The sequence below is a fragment of the Ranitomeya imitator genome, chromosome 3 (assembly GCF_032444005.1).
Source record: "Ranitomeya imitator isolate aRanImi1 chromosome 3, aRanImi1.pri, whole genome shotgun sequence".
In the NCBI taxonomy this organism is placed as follows: Eukaryota; Metazoa; Chordata; class Amphibia; order Anura; family Dendrobatidae; genus Ranitomeya; species Ranitomeya imitator.
The window spans coordinates 184,939,016-184,958,039 of NC_091284.1; the positions used below are offsets into that span (position 1 = coordinate 184,939,016).

The 19,024-nt window shown below is 42.4% G+C and overlaps 1 protein-coding gene across 1 annotated transcript in view; it reads left to right on the forward strand.

Annotated features, from left to right (window-relative positions):
• Positions 1 to 19,024, forward strand: part of SIRT2 (sirtuin 2) — a 45,300-nt gene that overhangs the window by 3,875 nt on the left and 22,401 nt on the right. The window contains exons 3-12 of the mRNA XM_069761691.1: positions 24 to 63; positions 2,268 to 2,378; positions 2,797 to 2,838; positions 3,701 to 3,807; positions 4,227 to 4,283; positions 5,012 to 5,080; positions 5,152 to 5,281; positions 8,286 to 8,345; positions 9,944 to 9,999; positions 12,951 to 13,027. Of these exons, the coding sequence (XP_069617792.1) occupies positions 24 to 63; positions 2,268 to 2,378; positions 2,797 to 2,838; positions 3,701 to 3,807; positions 4,227 to 4,283; positions 5,012 to 5,080; positions 5,152 to 5,281; positions 8,286 to 8,345; positions 9,944 to 9,999; positions 12,951 to 13,027 (749 nt within the window). The remainder of the gene's footprint in view (positions 1 to 23; positions 64 to 2,267; positions 2,379 to 2,796; positions 2,839 to 3,700; positions 3,808 to 4,226; positions 4,284 to 5,011; positions 5,081 to 5,151; positions 5,282 to 8,285; positions 8,346 to 9,943; positions 10,000 to 12,950; positions 13,028 to 19,024) is intronic.

The following is a 19,024-nucleotide window of genomic DNA, read 5'->3' on the forward strand; positions in this document are numbered from 1 at the left end:
GTAACGCCTTTTTTCTGTTCTAGGATTCAGATTCCAGTGAAGATAACAGCGGCACATCAGAAAGTAAGATGTCTGTTTCAGGATCACAATTGCATGTTCAATACAACAGTAGGAAAAGGTTTTCATACCGTATTTTTTTATATGATTATCTAGATTATTGTTGAAACGGCACATATATTGCCAGGTAGTCATGGCAGGTGTATGTGGTTTATTAGAGGACCTCTGTCTGTACAGTGCCCTACACCCTGGTGGACTTTAGTTGTCTATGTATTACACCCCACATTTCTTTATGGGGTGTCCCTGTGACCACCTCAAGGGCAGGTATCACGGAAGAACAGAATTTCAACATCCTGGTCCTTTGTTCTCTTGGAAGATGAACTGCATCCAGAGTTGTCTGACAATGGTTGTCCGGGGCATTCACATTGATAGTCACCAATATCTGATCCATGGTGGTTGTACACCCATACGCTGTTCCCAGTGCTACTGGTGGCCACGCGCTCAGTTTCAGAGCTGTACAGCACAGCTCAGTCAACGGCATAGTGGCCTGCAACCAGGTACAGCACATCCGCCCCTGCTGATTTCAAGATCCACTTACACTGAAAGATGATCGTAAACGAGTTCCTAGGAACACTCATTTCACACTAATCTTGCAGTCTAAACAGGCTGCCGATCACTCGACAAAGGAGTAAGATGCTCATTCATTGGGTAAAATGATCTTTGGGCTGCATAAGTGATCATCATTCTCATCAAAGAATCGTCCTGTGTAAACAGGATTTGTGCTGCCGAGAACCTTGACATCCTATGGGCACAGAACAGTCTGTTACAGATGTATGCATCATTAAGCGTGGTCTAAATATTTCCTGACTGGCAGTCATTTAATAGCCTGTTTACACACAGACAGAACATGCTTAACATTGCTTTCAGTGCTCATTGGCTGCCATTGATCTCGGCAGCACATGTCCTGTTTAAACAAGACAAGGCGCTGCCGAGAACAATGTTCTTTTATTGAAACCAAAAGATGATTTTATCTGACAAATGAGTGTTTTTCTTGTTCTGCAGCCTGTTTACCCTGCATGAATATCATGAAACTAGCATTCCAATGAATAAGTCCTCATGATAGTGTTTTGATGTAAATGCTGCACCTCAAGGATTTTTCACGGAAAAAGCTCATACCTGGAATAGACTATGGGGCTTTTCACGTTACCCTTTTTCTTTTCTTTGTGGACTGAGTGGTCCGTGCAAAATTGCGGGGAAATGTCTGATATTGATCCAAGTATCAATGCCAGTCTGTGGGTCCGTGAATCGGTCTGACAGCAGTTGGATGACATCTGACTGCTGTTCGGTTTTCAAAACCGCTAGATAGTTTCTCGACTTTCACCTATCTTTCTTTTACCTCAACCACTGATAAAATGGATGGAAATCAGAGAGCAATTTGATGACACTCTGAACAAAATAATTAGTGAAACCAGGACGTTTTTTTCTCGTGTGGAAAAAAAAAAATGCAGACGTCAGAATGAGCCCTATACTGAAGTCCTATGAAGATGATTTAGCTGAGTCTATCCCAATGTAAAGTCTAATATTACAGTTGAGCAAAAAGATACGCAAGACCATGGTCCATCATGTCAGTAGCCCGTAATCGCGGTCCAGATCAGAGAACCATGACCCTCCTCCTTCCTATGGCATGACCTCTTCTGATTAGTAAGCCCTTGAGATGTCATGTGCGCAGGTGGCCACAATGTAAACACATTGCAGGGCCTACTAATCAGAAGAAACACCGGGGATGCCGAAACTAGGAGGAGCTTCCCAGGGCTCTGCTCTGTCCAGTGGCCTTGGACTACTGACATGGCTACTGGACCAGCGTCCTGTGAATCTTTTTGATCAACTCTATCTGATATTAAATACAGCTTTGTTCATGCTTCTTTGCTGCCAGGATTGGCTCCTTGCTTCTGAGTACCAAGCTGACGTTAGTCAGGGCAGCGTTCACGTGGACGTAGATCAGGTGCACGGCATGTCGTTCTCCTCGTGACCATATCTTTCTTAAAAGGAAATGTTCCTTATAAAAAGATAAGATTCGAAAACCTGAGGTAAAAAAGTACAGCCATTGCCCTTAGCGACCTATTAGATGCCTACTATCATTGGAAAAATGTAGACGTGTAACATCGTTGGCTTCTAGAAGCCGCTGCTAATTTTTATTATCTCCAAGTTTTGACCATTTTTTCACTGCCACGTTTCGTTCCATGTTCATGTTATTGTTTATGACTTTGCAGTGGATTTCCTACGTGATCTTTTCTCACGGACATTGGGCATAGGAACCCCAGAAAAAGTCCTTGATGAACTGAGCCTGGATGGAGTGGGCAGGTTCTTGCTCAGTGGTAAATGTAAGTCAAGTTATATATTATATAATATTTTTTAGCCCTGTTTTATTATAGCATTATTATACAGCCATCAGTGGTCATGTCTGGAGTTTTTAAAGGGGTTGTATTTTCAGGGGAGTTCCTGTTATTGTTTGCAGGACTGACATCACGTCTACAGCGCAGCAGCCAGTGAGTTTAACGACTCTGCCCGTGTAGTAGGAGCGCTACTTTCTGAGCTCACTGACTGGCTGCCGTGCTGTTGACATGACGTCATCACTACAGCCAATACAAGACCCCCGGGACTGTCAGTCGACACTGAGCGCTGGATCTGGTATTTTTTTTAATTACAAACTGCAGCCAAGGGCCAATAGTTTCTGAAAGGAGACAACCATTTCAACTCTTTTTTTCCAATTTTTTAATCTGTATTTTCTATATGTTGCAGGTAAGAATGTGGTGTTTATGGTTGGAGCGGGCATCTCAACATGTGAGTAGATTTTTTTTTCAGTTCCTCCACCAAAGGTTGAAAGAAAAAAAATGCTCCTCACACAATAACATTCCAAATTTAACCAGTGGGGTCAAGACACTTCGACCTGACCAATTGCTGAAACTAAGGGGAGGAAATACTCGGGCCACATTTTCCATCTTATTTAGGTACAAGATGCTTAGTATAACGTGTGTGATAGACTGTCTATGAGCACATCTACAGTTTAACTTACTCTTCTAAGCTTCTGCCCTTACTTTTTAGCAATTGGTTGGGGTATCATCTCTTGGAACCTCACCAATTAAAGGCAACCTGTCACCAGAAAAATAGTGTTATTAACTTTACCTGTACCCGCACTTACCTGAACACTGCTGGGAGAAAATTAACTTTATTTCTACTGGCAGCATTCTGGTTTCAGTCACGGGGTGGTGCTGGCGCACGTTCAGTCACCGCTCTGAGTATACAAAGAAGCGGCTGTAACTGCTGTAAATGTTGATCTTGCTGTCAGTCAGTGCGGCTTCAATCGTCGCTCTGTATACTCAGAACAGTGACTGATCCCGCACCAGTGCTGCCCACGAAACTGAAACGGTGCCGAGGTTAATACAGTAAATTTTCTCCCCACAGCGTCTAGCTAAGTGTAGGCGTCGGACAAGATAAGAACGTTATTAACCTACATATTAACCCCATATCTGATCTGCAGGTTAATAGTGTTTTTCTGGTGACAGGTTCCCTTTACACTTCTGAAATGTATGTATGAAACATCATTAATATTTTATTTTTATTTTACTGTCACTAATGATGATGACAACTCATTGGAGACCAATCTCTTCCTTTTAACCTGCCCTTTTTCCCTCTCTTGCTGTAGCTGCAGGAATTCCCGATTTTCGTTCGCCAGGTAGTGGGTTGTACTCCAACCTACAAAAATACAACTTGCCATATCCAGAGGCCATATTTGAAATAGGATATTTCAAGGTAATGACATCAAATAATTGCTGTGTCGCAGAGAATAAGATGGTTAAATGTTAGTGTCTTGTGTCACTTTTTTATACGTGGGATCATTTACGGTCTCCCCTAAATGATAGTTGTGATCATGACCATAGCAACACTCGTGGATAAGCGCTAGATGAAGGCTTATGTATAAGTCACAGATCAGTTGTCATTATATTGAACTAATGAGGACAACTTGCTCTCTAAATCATTAAATGTTTAGGGATCCATCTGTTTAGATCTGCCAGTGTAGCTGCGAACATGTGCCTGTGAATCTCTGCTCTGATTCATTGTCCCAAGAGTAGAAGCCCCTCTATGACATCAATATCTCCAGGGGTTAGGGTAAAGTCGCCAATGTGAGATCTTTATACTTCTGTTAAACTTATATGTTCTCTTTCTTGCAGCAAAACCCAGAACCATTCTTTGCTTTGGCTAGAGAGCTGTACCCAGGACAATTCAAGGTCAGTCCATGTGAGCCTTCCAGTACTAATCAGTAGGGAGTGACGGTTTACTATGTAGTATAACCACTATCGTACCGGGTGTGTAGCATCCACACTCACTTCCTTTCCTATCTGACAGATCCATATCGGACACTTATACTGTATATATTATATTTGTATCTAAAATGACGGCTGATTCAATATTAATTAGTATAGTAATGTGCCCATAAATCTGCCCAAATCTTCCAATTTATATCTCATCTGGTAGAATTGTAGGTGAAAACGATCATTTCTGATCTACCTTCTCTAATCAGACCCCTAGGTGGTGCTAGTTAGTGCTTCTGTATGAGTAGAAACGCTCAATACAATTTGATCATATGACGCCCTGCTGCCACCAGGACCCACGACTGGCAGCCTATGGCTGGTCTATCATCTCTCTGCAGTCACCATTTTTGCCCACACAAAATTTAGTGTGTTTGTACACGATGATTCCTGTGACTAAGGAAGCAAAATGTTAAGATGATGAATTAAATCCTGTTCTTATGGCAGCCGGTGTCTGTATGGTATGTACAGTTTACTTTATGGGTAACCAGTCCTGGTATATTGTAAGTATCATCCCTTGTGGGTAGCATGCCGTGGCTAATGGAATCTCCTAAAATGTGGATGAAACGGAGGTAAATGCCCTGCACATCCATGTTATTCCTTAATTTACCTTACAACTGCCACTAACGCGTTTTCTTCCCTTTCAGCCAACTATTTGCCATTATTTCATGCGACTAATGAAAGAAAAGGGTCTGTTTCTTCGCTGCTACACTCAGGTATTCTCACTGCTGCGCTCATTACTGATGGATGACTGCACAGACCCAATAATTTTTTCCTCTTCGCACAGAACATCGATACTTTGGAGAGAGTGGCCGGCCTGTCTTCTGATGACCTAGTCGAGGCTCATGGAACTTTCCACACCTCCCACTGCATTGGGACATTATGTAGAGCCGAGTATCCACTTTCCTGGATGAAAGGTATTTTATTATCTCCTCATCTAAGTTGTCTATAAACCACACAGAGTCCAAAATATTTCTTTGTCTTTAACCCCTTAAGACAAAATCGCACACATGTATGTAGTTCTGGGAGTGATCGCAGTTCTGAGCTGTCCCCATACTTGTCAGATTCCGGCTACATTATGTAGCTGACTTCTGTGTCTACGTATCAGAGCGGAGCTCTGTCCGCTGCTGTTAACCATTTTTACACCAATATCAATCTCTGACAGCAGTGTTCGCATGCCCCTGCTCCAATAGACCTGCTGAAGGCCTACATCACTGCCATCTTGGTACTCCTATGAACCTAAGTCACAGGCTGCTCTTCAAAGGAGATTTTCACCATATACTTCAATATGTGGTATCGCAGTATGTTTTATAAGTGATCTGATCAAGCGCCGTACAAAGACTTTCTAAAAAAAAAATATAAAAATCTAAAAATTCGAATTGCCCCGCTTTTTCCCCATTAAAAATAAAGAAATTACGAAAAAAACTATTTGTTATTGCCATGTATGTTAAAGTTCGATTTATCAAAACTTAATGATTAACCTGTAGGGTAAAAGGAGTAATAACAAAAAGATCAAAACTGCAGATTTACAGTTTTATGGCCACCACACCTCCCTGAAAATGACGACATGGCTCTCCCCAATTTTTTTTTTTTTTTTTGCAAGCTTTTGAATTTGTTTTTTACTACTTAAACTATGCAAGTTCGCTACTGTTATAATTGTTGTGACCCAGAAAATCTTGTTTCAAAGTCATTTTTACCAGAGAATGAACACTGTAAAAATATAACAGCAGAATTGCATTCTCTTCACAATTTTACAAGTACATTGGGTGTTAAAATGAATGCAGTCATTCAAAACTACATCTTGTCCTGCATAAAAAACAAGCCTTCATACTACTACTATGTGGACGAGGAAATGAAAAAAGGTTACCCCTCGACAGAAGGGGAGGAAAAAATAAAAATTTTTCCCAGTCTTTAACCCCTTAGTGACAGAGCCAATTTGCTGCTTAAAGGGAATCTGTCACCCCAAAAATCGTATATGAGCTAAGGCCACCGGCATCAGGGGCTTATCTACAGTATTCTGTAATGCTGTAGATAAGCCCCGATGTAACCTGAAAGATAAGAAAAACAAGTTATATTATACTCACCCAGGGGCGGTCCGGGTCCGATGGGCGTTGCGGTCCGGGGCCTCCCATCTTCATACAATGACGTCCTCTTCTTGTCTACGGCTCTGGAGCAGGCGTACTTTGTCTGCTCTGTTGAGGGCACTGCGTACTGCAGTGCGCGCAGGCGCCGGGAAAGGTCAGAGAGACAAGAAGAGGACGTCATCGTATGAAGATAGGAGGCGCCGGACCTGGACCGTGACGCCCATCGGACCGGACCGCAGCGGGACCGCCCCTGGGTGAGTATAATATAATCTCCTGTTGTCTCCTGTAGATAAGCCCCTGATGCTGCTGGCCTTAGCTCATATAAGATATTTGAGGTGACAGACTCCCTTTAATGACCAGTTTTTACAATTCTGACCACTGTCACTTTATGTGGTTATAACTCTGGAACGCTTCAACGGATCCCGGTGATTCTGAGATTGTTTATTTGTGACATACTGTATTATGCTTCATGTTATTGGTAAAAATTCTTTGATATGACTTATATTAATTAATTAATTAATTATTTAATATAACCATTAATTTTAATTAATGTAATTAATTAATATATTAGTTAATTAATATATTATTAATTATTATATTAATTAATAATATATTATTAATTAATAATTAGTTAATATAACCATTAACATTAATATAACCAATAATATAACCATTAATTTTCACAAGGGTATCAGGAGAAAATGGACCACAAAATTTGTTTGGGCAATTTCTCCTGAGTACACCAATACCCCATATGTGGGGGAAAGCCACATGTTTGAGCGCATGGCAGAGCTCAGAAGGGGAGGAGTGCCGTTTGACTTTTTGAACGTAAAATTGGCTGGAATCAATGATGGCGCCATGTCGCGTTTGGAAACCCCCTGATGTACCTAAACAGTGGAAACTCACCAATTCTAACTCCAACCCTAACCCCAACACACACCTAACCCTAATCCCAACCATAACCCTAATCCCAACCCTAGCCATAACCCTAAGCACAACACACCCCTAACCCTAATACCAACCCTAACCACAACCCTAAGCACAACACACCCCTAACCCTAATCCTAACCCTAACCACAACCTTAACCCCAACACACTTCTATCCCTAACCCAACTCACTTTAGCCCAACTCTAACCCTAATGGAAAAAATGGAAATAAATTTATTTTTTTAATATAATTATTTTTCCCTAACTAAGGGAGTGATAAAGGGGGGGTTTATTTACTATTTTTTTATTTTGATCACTGTGATAGTGTGCATCACAGTGATAAAAATTAACCAATAGGAAATTTTCCTATTGATGCCAGCCGGCAGATCGCAGTGGGCGCACTGCGCATGCGCCCGCCATTTTCTCCCAGAAGAAGACACAAGGGGGGCATCACGGGGGGATTCCTGGACTCCAGAGGTACAGGGGGGGCACAATTGGGGGATCCTATTTCTCCTCTAGTGTGCAATCACATCAGAGGAGAGAGAAATTAAATGGAGAATCTGATTTTTTTTTTTTTTGACAGTTGCCGTTATACCATTAATAACGGCAATCGCAACACCGGGGTCGGTAAAAACCGACCCAAATCATGTAGCCGAGACCCCAGAGAAATTCTGACTTTGGGGGAAAATTAGCTAATTCATTAACAGCGCTGTGGTTTAAGTACCCTTAATTGCCGCCGTGAAAAGGTGTATCTGCGGTCATTAAGGGGTTAAGAGGTTATACTCCAAAACACATGCAGTACTAAAGGACTACGGCTGTGTTCACATTGTGTTTTAGACTACTCTTAGTGGCTCAGTCGGGGCTTATGTCTGAAGCCCTGGAAAATAAGGATTTTGATGCTTTCTTTCAGAAAAGATCTTCTCTGATCTGATCCCGAAATGTGATAAGTGTAACAGCTTGGTTAAACCAGGTAAGACTTTTCAGATGCACGTTTAAAGGCATTATCTACCTTTTAAAGGGGATGTGTGTAGGATAGGTTATAAATATGAGATTGGTGGAACACTACATAATAATTATATTTCTATAGCGCTAACATGTTCCGCAGCACTTTACTATTCAGAATTTACATGTACAAAACAAGATCAGATATTACAGAGTAACACAACTCAATTCAAACAGGATTGAGGGTCCTGCTCACGAGAGCTAGCAATCTGTAAAGAAATAGGGGGGACATAATAGGTACAAAGTGCTTGTAGGATATGGTTATGATAATAAATAGGGCTGCATGAAGCTGTCACCAGCCAGGATCTGTATGATACAAAGTGCTACTGAGTGCATGAAGCTTTAAACTACAATATTCAGCAGTGGCCACAAAACAAAGTACAAAGCTTCAGTGTTCTGTTCCGTGCATTGCTTATATCCGGCCTCTGTGGCGGCAGATATGACCTGATTAATAGGGGTATCGGGCGTCACAGACCCAACGATCTTATATCCCATGAGTAGGTTATCAATGAAAGTCTTGGAAACACCTATGTATGTATTCATATGTGCAGGTTCTACAAAAGTAAAGACAAAATATTGCTGTGAGAATATATTAAAACTGGCATGTATTAACACACTATAACAAATCAGTGGCATTATGCAAAATATATAAGTAATTCTGTATTCACAGGGTGTAACTTTTTAATTACTGGAGGTTCCAGGGATCCTGAACGTCATCTGAATGGAGTGTTGGTCTGCCTTATGTACCGCTGCTTCATTCATTCTCTATGGGACCGTTGGATAAAAATTTGCTGAGCTCTGTACTAGTCTAAGCAGTCCCATAAGGAATGAATAGAATGGTGGTGCACATGCTTCAGCTCGGCTCCATTCAGACAGAGCACATTTCTTGGAATCGGTGTTCTCAGCAATTTGAACAACAGGGATCAGTAAGTTATCCCCTAATGTAAGGATTTTTTAAAAATGTTGACCCCCTTTCATTTATTTTGATCCTACAAGCTCAGTGTTGTAAAAAATTAGAAACTGATCTACACTTGCTCTCCCCAGGCCAACTACTGTCTCTGTGTTACTGGTCTAGTCTTTGTTGAATGGCTTCAGTGGTAATGTGTTATTGTCAGCACTGCAGCCAGTCACTGAGCTTAGCGGCTTGTGCCAACCAGTATCATCAGAGCCATTGAGCTTAATGATTGGCAGCAGCTCTTTCAATATAATTTTACCCTGCAGCCAATCATCAATGACCAGGGCAGCAGTGCATTGGAAGCACTGGATCTGGGTGGCGGGTGGTGGTGGGGTTTGGGAAGTGTGTGTTTAAGTAAAACTCAGTTTCTTATTTTATACATCAATGACCCTCTGGTAAAAATATTTGAAAGGGGACAACCCCTTCAAAGAGATGGGCCCGTCAATGAAGGGAATGAAATTCACCAGTATGGCCTAATTGATTACAGAGATGTTTCTGCTTCTGCAGAATTGACTCAATATGATGCTAAAATGTTCCCCAATAACAAACATACAGAAGTAAACTTTGGGCTTAGACGAGCTTGTTTAATGATTCTGAATGCTTCCTTTCAGATATTGTGTTTTTTGGAGAAAGCTTGCCACCCCGATTCTTCTCTGCCTTAAAATCTGTAAGTTGATAGTTCTGGGTATAATATGTAAAAAAGGAGAGAGACACTCACATACAGTATACAGCTTTCTATAAGAAAAGGAGGTCAACTTTATGTTCTGAAACAGCACCATGTATGTTTATGGACTCTGGTGTTTCACCTTCGTTCAAGCAATTAAATCTGAGCTGCAGTATCGTTCACAGCCAATACACAGACATGGCGCTGTTTCTGGAAGAAAAAACAGACCATTTTCTGATGATCCTGAACAACCCCATTAAAGAGTATTCTCAAGTTGTCTCTTGAGTAGCTAAGAGGTATGCAGTTGTCTTACAGTGTCCTTACTCCCTGACTGCTTGGTGGTTGTGGTGAGCAGCTTCATTCATCTGTTGAACATTATTGGTTTGTGTGGTGAAATATGTATATATCTATATGTGTGTAGTGATATAGGGTTATATGTGTAACTAGCAGTAGTTGAACATCTGTCCTGAACCTGCAGGCCTCACAAAGGTCACAGCATACATATCTTGAGAAGGCAGACTACTGTCTCCACTCTCGCCAGGCGGTCGTGCTGTGAACCAAGATGAAGGGAAACATTTGACACCTTCTAGCTCTTTGAAGAGAGATGTCAATTACAGCCTGACACCATCTATCTGTGAGAACCTTTACACAGGGAATCTCAGCGCAAATAACACTGGGGAACAATTTGAAAAACATTTTCTGTTGAGTTAGGTTTTTGAGCTGATTTATACTAAAATTGGCATGCTGATTCCAAAAATGTAGTCAGTTTTTTTTCTAGCACGTCAAGTTTTTCCTCCACAACTTACCTGCCAGAGAAGCACAATTGCACTGATATCTGTAATAAGACTTGTTATCTGATTACAATTCGACTCATATAGAGCTACGTGGCAACTTGTAAGAGTAGTCACAACTAAGACAGTGTGGTGAGAGGTGTGTGTAGCTCCCAATACGTCATAATTATCAATATCTTTACACAAAAAATTTATCATAGTAGGAATAAATAGGATTTGTGATAGCTTTTCTCTTTACATTGGGTGCTTAGTTGTAATTTATATATCTTTTATGATTTTTTTTCTTTGTTAGTTTTCAAAGCTTGTAACTTTCCATCTCAGTGTTTTATTTACATATGTACATATTTCCTTTGTTTCAGATCATGTCTGCTCCTTCTTCCTCTCGTCGTAAATGCCTATTTGTACTATTTTAAAAAAAAAACACTTTTTAGGTACAGTAGTTTACATATTTTTGAGAAGACAAAAATCCTATAGTTCAAAAGCTTGACGTGATAGAGAAAAACTGAGATCATTTCTGGATTCAGCATCCAAAAATTAGTTAAGAACAGTTGTCTGACCTAACTCCTAAAAAATTGTGTTCCCCAGTGTAATATATTCATTGTAGCGGTGGCCGCGGTCCAATCAAAAACAAGCAATTATGATATTAACCTTGGGGGCTGGCCTAGAAATCTGACCTCCAGAGTAAAGCTATAAATTAGGCCTGTATACATAGAATCGTGTTCACATGTGAGGGCAGCCTGGGAAGCTGATGTGATCCAGTCTATATTCATCCTACCCTCAGGGAGCAGAAAGCAGACTGCAAAGTTAGGATTTCTGTAAGTTTTCTCCCTTTATTTTATAACTGTTTTTGCATATTTGTATGTCTTTTTATCATATTTTTATACCTTTTTCTTTACTGTAAGCCCTGAATCTTTTTTGTATTAAAGCATAAAACTTTAACAAGTTGAACCTTGAATGTTCTAAAAGAATCCATAGCCTTAAACTGTATGATCCGTATGAGTGGTAGACAGTATTAGTAATTTCCGGGACTCATCGCCCGTGTATTTGGTGAGTGGTGGCAGCGTGTATGAGCGGGTGTGTGATTTATGCTCCCATTACAGCATAGGACAGAGGTTGAATGCTGGACTGAGAGAGGGGAGATAGATTTACCCTTGCAGGCACAACCCCCAAGTCATGTGCTGAGAGCAGGTACGTGACAAATTAGTGACACAGCGCTGAGAGGGATGACAGTTTGTCCGTGCTTGTTCTGTTTACATATATACAGTAGATAACAGGTACTGTGAACAAGCACAGGGCTCAGTAACTTGAGAGCAGTGATTAGGAGAACTTCTGTAGAAGCTTCTGATGCTGGGGGGTGGGATTGTCATTCTGCAGGACAGATAAGAGAACCATCAGGAGCTAAGAGGGTGAGTGAGGGGAGCAGCTAACTGCTGTATAGAAATTATTGGACTTGAGAGTGCCAACTGAGGCTTTAGGAAACCTGAATTTTCTGACAAAGAGACAACTTTTTTAACCTCTTAGGCCTCTTTCACACTTCAGTCTTTTGGTTTCCGTCATCCCATCCATCGATTTGTGGAACAAACAAATATTGCTGCTGGATCCCTTTTTTTTCTCATAGACTTGTATTAGTGACAGATTGTGACGGATGGCCTTCCGTTTCATCCGTCGTTTGACGGATCCATCGTAAATTCTGTGTCCGTCGCCCGGAGACAACAGACATAGTAACAGACAACGACGGATTCCGTTTTTTGAAACTGAGCATGCCTGGAAGAATTTCTAATTCCTGTAATTTAACCCATTTTTCAATTCAGAGAAAATCAATTTCTCTCTCTCTCTACCTATATTCCTAATTTCCGGCAGCAGCTGCTTCGACGGATCCGTAAAAAAAACGGGCCCAGTGCATCAGTTTTTTACAATCTGCACAGGATCTGTCTTTTCAACACTTTGACAGATTGTGACTGATTCTAAAAAACTGATGTGTGAAAGAGGCCTTAAAAAGCTGTAATACTAGTTTTTCACAATTTGCAACGGATCCGTTTTTTTACAGATTTGCCGGATCCTGCCTAACGGTAAAAACCTGATGTGTGAAAGTAGCCTTACAGTAGATCATTGTTACAATTGTTTGTACGATATGAAATGATTAAGTCCTCCTTGTCTTTCTAGGATTTCCAAAAAGTTGATCTCCTTATTGTGATGGGAACGTCACTTCAGGTGCAGCCTTTTGCCTCACTTGTAGGCAAGTAAGTACTGTTCTCGCTATTTCTCACTGTTTCTGTCTCTATCTTTCTTTTCTTAAATATTTATATATATATATATCTATATATATAATTGCCTAAGGGTTTTTCCGTCTGTCTGTCTGTCTGTCTTTCTGTCTGTCTGTCCTGGAAATCCCGGCTCTCTGATTGGTCGAGGCCACCAGGCCTCGACCAATCAGCAACGGGCACAGCGACGATGATGTCATAATGGTTGCCATGGCGACGATGATGTAATAAAGGTTGCCTCGACCAATCAGCGACGGGCACAGTCTGCCGCGAATTCTGGAATCATCATTGTCCATATACTACGGGGACATGCATATTCTAGAATACCCGATGCGTTAGAATCGGGCCTGGCGGCCTCGACCAATCAGAGACCAGCACAGCATCGACGTAGAAATCCCGCGTCTCTGATTGGTCGAGGCCGCCAGGCCTCGACCAATCAGCAACGGGCACAGCGACGATGATGTCATAAAGGACGTAGAAATCCCGCGTCTGATTGGTCGAGGCCGCCAGGCCTCGACCAATCAGCAACGGGCACAGCGACGATGATGTCATAAAGGACGTAGACATCTCACGTTTCTGATTCAGCAATGGGCACAGTATCGACGTAGATGTCATAATGGTTGCCATGGCGACGATGATGTCATAAAGGTTGCCTCGACCAATCAGCGACGGGCACAGTCTGCCGCGCATTCTGGAATCATCATTGTCCATATACTACGGGGACATGCATATTCTAGAATACCCGATGCGTTAGAATCGGGCCACAATCTAGTATATATATATATATCTAATATATAATTGCCTAGAATACTACTTCCTGCAATTTGTGCCAACTTCCGTGGCTTTGTCCGGAGCTAATGTCCGGAGCTAATGTCCGGAGATTAATTGCCTAGAATACTACTTCCTGCAATTTGTGCCAACTTCCGTGGCTTTGTCCGGAGCTAATGTCCGGAGCTAATGTCCGGAGCTAATGTCCGGAGCTAAGTGACGTCAACAGTGTCCAGTGTCTGATTGGTTGCCGCCTGCTGCGAGCGACCAATCAGAAACGTGCCGTACTGTGACACACTCCGCCCGCCATTTTGGTGTGATTTTTGAATTTTTACCTCACAGCAAGTTTCTACTGCGTGGAGGCGGGCCCAGTGACGTTGCTCTTCAAGCTCCTGCCGAATTTCGTCAAAAAAATGATAATACCATTTACCAAAACTATATATATTTAGTTGTGAAGTGGTTCAGTGACATTTTCACACCAATTTTGAACTTTTGTTTGGTGTTTTCTCCATATACTGCCTATTGTTTTTGTTCTTTCTTACTATTATTTATTAATTGTATTATTCTTACATTTGAATAAATAAAGTATATATGGATTCTAGACTCCCGATTCTTTAGAATCGGGCTGCCATCTAGTATATATATAATTGTCTAAGGGGTGCTTCCGTCTGTCTGTCTGTCCTTCTGTCATGGTTATTCGTTCACTGATTGGTCTCGGCAGCTGCCTGTCATGGCTGCCGCGACCAATCAGCGACGGCCACAGTCCGATTAGTCCCTCCCCTACTCCCCTGCACTCACTGCCCGGCGCCCGCTCCGTAATCCCCACCGCTCACACAGGGTTAATGGCAGCGGTAACGGCCCGCGGTGTAACGCACTACTTTACCGCTGCTATTAACCCTGTGTGTCCCCAACTATTTACTATTGATGCTGCCTGTGCAGCATCAATAGTAAAAAAAAAAAATAATAAGAAAAAAACAAAACCTGGTATACTCACCCTCCGCCGCTTTTCTCGCTCCTCGCCGCGCTCCTGTGACCGCTCCATTGCAATCGGCAGCTTCCGGTCCCGTCCCAGGGCTGGTGTGCGGCAAGGACCTGCTGTGACATCACGGTCATGTGACCGCGACGTCATCATAGGTCCTGCTCACACCAGCCCTGGGACTGCAAGCTGCCGCTTGCAATGGAGCGCTCCCAGGAACGTGGCGAGGAGAGGCAAAGGCGGCGGATGGTAAGTATAGCAGGACTTCAACGGGCTGTAGGTGAGTATATGTTTATTTTTTTTTTTAAGTCTATACTACGTGGCTCTGTGCTGGCCAATATACTACGTGACTGAGCAATATACTCCGTCGCTGGGCAATATATTACGTGGCTGTGCAATATACTACGTGGTTGGGCAATATACTACGTGGCTGGGCAATATATTACGTGGCTGTGCAATATACTACGTGGCTGGGCAATATACTACGTGGCTGGGCAATATACTACGTGGCTGTGCAATATACTACGTGGTTGGGCAATATACTACGTGGCTGGGCAATATACTACGTGGCTGGGCAATATACTACGTGGCTGGGCAATATACTACGTGGCTGTGGAATATATTACGTGGCTGGGCAATATACTACGTGGGCTGTGCAATATACTACGTCACTGGGCAATATACTATGTGGCTGGGCAATATACTACGTGACTGGGAAATATACCGTACTACGTGGGCTGTGCTATATACTATGTGGCTAGGCAATACGTGACTGGGCAATATACTACGTGGGCTGGGCAATATACTACGTCGCTCTGTGCTGTATACTACGTGACTGCAATATACTACGTGACTGCAATATACTACGTGGCTGGACAATATACTACGTGGCTGGGCAATATACTACGTGGCTGGGCAATATACTATGTCGCTGGACAACATACTATGTCGCTGGGCAATATACTACGTGGCTGGGCAATATACTACGTGGCTGGGCTATATACTACGTGGCTGGGCAATATACTACGTGGCTGGGCAATATACTACGTGGCTGGGCAATATACTACGTGGGCTGTGCAATATACTACGTGGCTAGGCAATATACTATGTGGCTGGGCAATATACTATGTGGCTGGGCAATATACTAAGTGGCTGGGCAATATACTAAGTGGCTGGGCAATATACTAAGTGGCTGGGCAATATACTAAGTGGCTGGGCAATATACTACGTGGCTGTGCAATATACTACGTGGCTGGGCAATATACTACGTGGGCTGTGCAATATACTACGTCACTGGGCAATATACTATGTGGCTGGGCAATATACTACGTGACTGGGCAATATACCGTACTACGTGGGCTGTGCTATATACTATGTGGCTGGGCAGTACGTGACTGGGCAATATACTACGTGGCTGGGCAATATACTACGTGGCTGTGCAATATACTACGTGGCTGGGCAATATACTACGTGGGCTGTGCAATATACTACGTCACTGGGCAATATACTATGTGGCTGGGCAATATACTACGTGACTGGGCAATATACCGTACTACGTGGGCTGTGCTATATACTATGTGGCTGGGCAGTACGTGACTGGGCAATATACTACGTGGCTGGGCAATATACTATGTGGGCTGGGCAATATACTACGTGGCTCTGTGCTGTATACTACGTGACTGCAATATACTACGTGGCTGGACAATATACTACGTGGCTGGACAATATACTACGTGGCTGGGCAATATACTACGTGGACATGCATATTCTAGAATACCTGATGCGTTAGAATCGGGCCGCCATCTAGTGTGTGTATATATATATATATATATATATAGATAGATAAATAGATAGACACATACAGTGGGGGAAAATAAGAATTTGATGCACTGCTGATTTTGCAAGTTTTCCCACCTACAAAGAATGGAGAGGCCTGTAAATTTTAGCGTAGGTACACTTCAACTGTGAGAAGCAGAATTTAAAAATAAAAAACAGAAAATCACATTGTATGATTTTACATAATTAATTTGAATTTTATTGCATGAAATAAGTATTTGATCACCTACCAACCAGCAATAATTGTGGTTCTCACAGCTTGACAATGACCCAAAACACACAGCCATGGTAACTAAGGAGTGGCTCTGTAAGAAGCATTTCAATGTCTTGGAGTGGCCTAGCCGGTCTCCAGGCCTAAACCCGATAGAAAATCTTTGGCGGGAGCCGAAACTCAATGTTGCCCAGCGACAGCCCCAAAAAGTGAAAGACCTAGAGAAGATCTGTATGGAGGAGTGGGCCAAAATCCCTGCTGCAGTGTGTGCAAACATAGTCAAGAACTACAGGAAACATCTGATCTCTGTAATTGCAAACAAAGGTTTATCTACCAAATATTAAGTTCTGTTTTTCTATTGCATCAAATATTTATTTTCATTTTTAGTACTTGAAGGTATTGTCCAGCGATCTACGAAATGAAAAGAGACAATCTCTCAAATACTGTAACGCATGGGTCCCCGACCCTTGTTTTATAGGCCCCTTATGTACGGATTACAGTTGTCCTCCAGCTCGGTACAGTAGGACCAGGTCTAGCCACAATCAATAAAAAAGCAGGGATTCAGATGGGGACTTTTACAAGTAGCCCTCTCTGTCCTGTCCTTTTAAAAGCAAACAAAAAAAAAACTCCCTGTATTCTCTAGCAGAGGCTCAGCATGTCATGCGCATCTGCTTGAAGACTGGCCTAGTTTGCTGCTGTCCACCACAGAAGAGCAGCTCTGGATTGTTGGGGGTGTCGGGATAAGAGCTGGAGATGGGATTATGCTGCTGGATAGAGGGAATGGCAAGAATAACGCGCAGGATTAAGGTGGGAAGGCGTGGATGTACATAAAGAACGTGGATGGCAAAGGAAGGTACATGCTCTTGGGTTTAATCACTAAGGGATGCATTGACTGTCATTATGCAAGGATTGGCGGGCTATGGATGTCCCCAGTATAATGGAGGCTGGATGTCCCTAGTTTGGGGGAGGGACAGGATGTCACTGCTATAAGGAGGAGTTGGATGTTACTAATATAAGGGGTGCTGGATGTTACTAATATAAAGGGATGGATGCTACTAATATAAAGGGGCTGGATGTTACTAATATAAGGGGGCTGGATATCATTATTTTAAGGGAGGTTGGATGTCACTATTATAAGGGGGCTGGATGTTACTAATATAAATCGGATGGATGTCACTAGTATACGGGTGCTGGATGTCACTTATAAGGGAGTCTGAATGCCAATACTATAAGGGAGGCTAGATGTCACTACTATAAGGGAGGTTGGATGTCACTATTATAAAGGAGGCTGAATGTTACTAATATAATGGGACTGAGTGTCACTAGTATAAGGGGCTGGGTGTCACTACTATAAGGGAAGCTAGATGTCACTACTATAAGCGAGGCTGGATGACTTTTTATTTAGACCTGACAGTATAGTCCTCCATACAATATTATTGGCACTACATAATCCTCCATACAGTATTATTGACCCCACAGACTCCTCCATACTGTATTATGGGCACCACATAGTCCTCTGTACAGTATTATGGGCACCACATAGTCCTCGGTACAGTATTATGGGAACCACATAGTCCGCTGTACAGTATTATTTGCGCTACATAGTGCTCCTTATAGTATTTTGGGCACAACATAGTCCTCTGTCCAGTATTATGGGCCCCATATATTGCTCCATATGCTACTATCAACACCATATAATGTTCCATACAGTATAATAGGCCCCATATAATGCTCCATATAGTATTACTAGATGGTGGCCCGATTCTAACGCATCGGGTATTCTAGAATATGCATGTCCTCATAGTATATTGTCCAGACACATAGTATATTGCCCAGCCACGTACTATATTGCCCAGCCACGTAGAGTATTGCCCAGCCACGTAGAGTATTGCCCAGCCACGTAGAGTATTGCCCAGCCACGTAGAGTATTGCTCAGCCACGTAGTATATTGCACAGCGATGTAGTATATTGCACAGCCACGTAGTATATTGCCCAGCCACGTAGTATATTGCCCAGCCACGTAGTATATTGCCCAGCCACGTAGTATATTGCCCAGCCACGTAGTATATTGCCCAGCCACGTAGTATATTGCCCAGCCACGTAGTATATTGCCCAGCCACGTAGTATATTGCCCAGTCACTTAGTATATTGCACAGCCACGTAATATACAGCACAGAGCCATGTA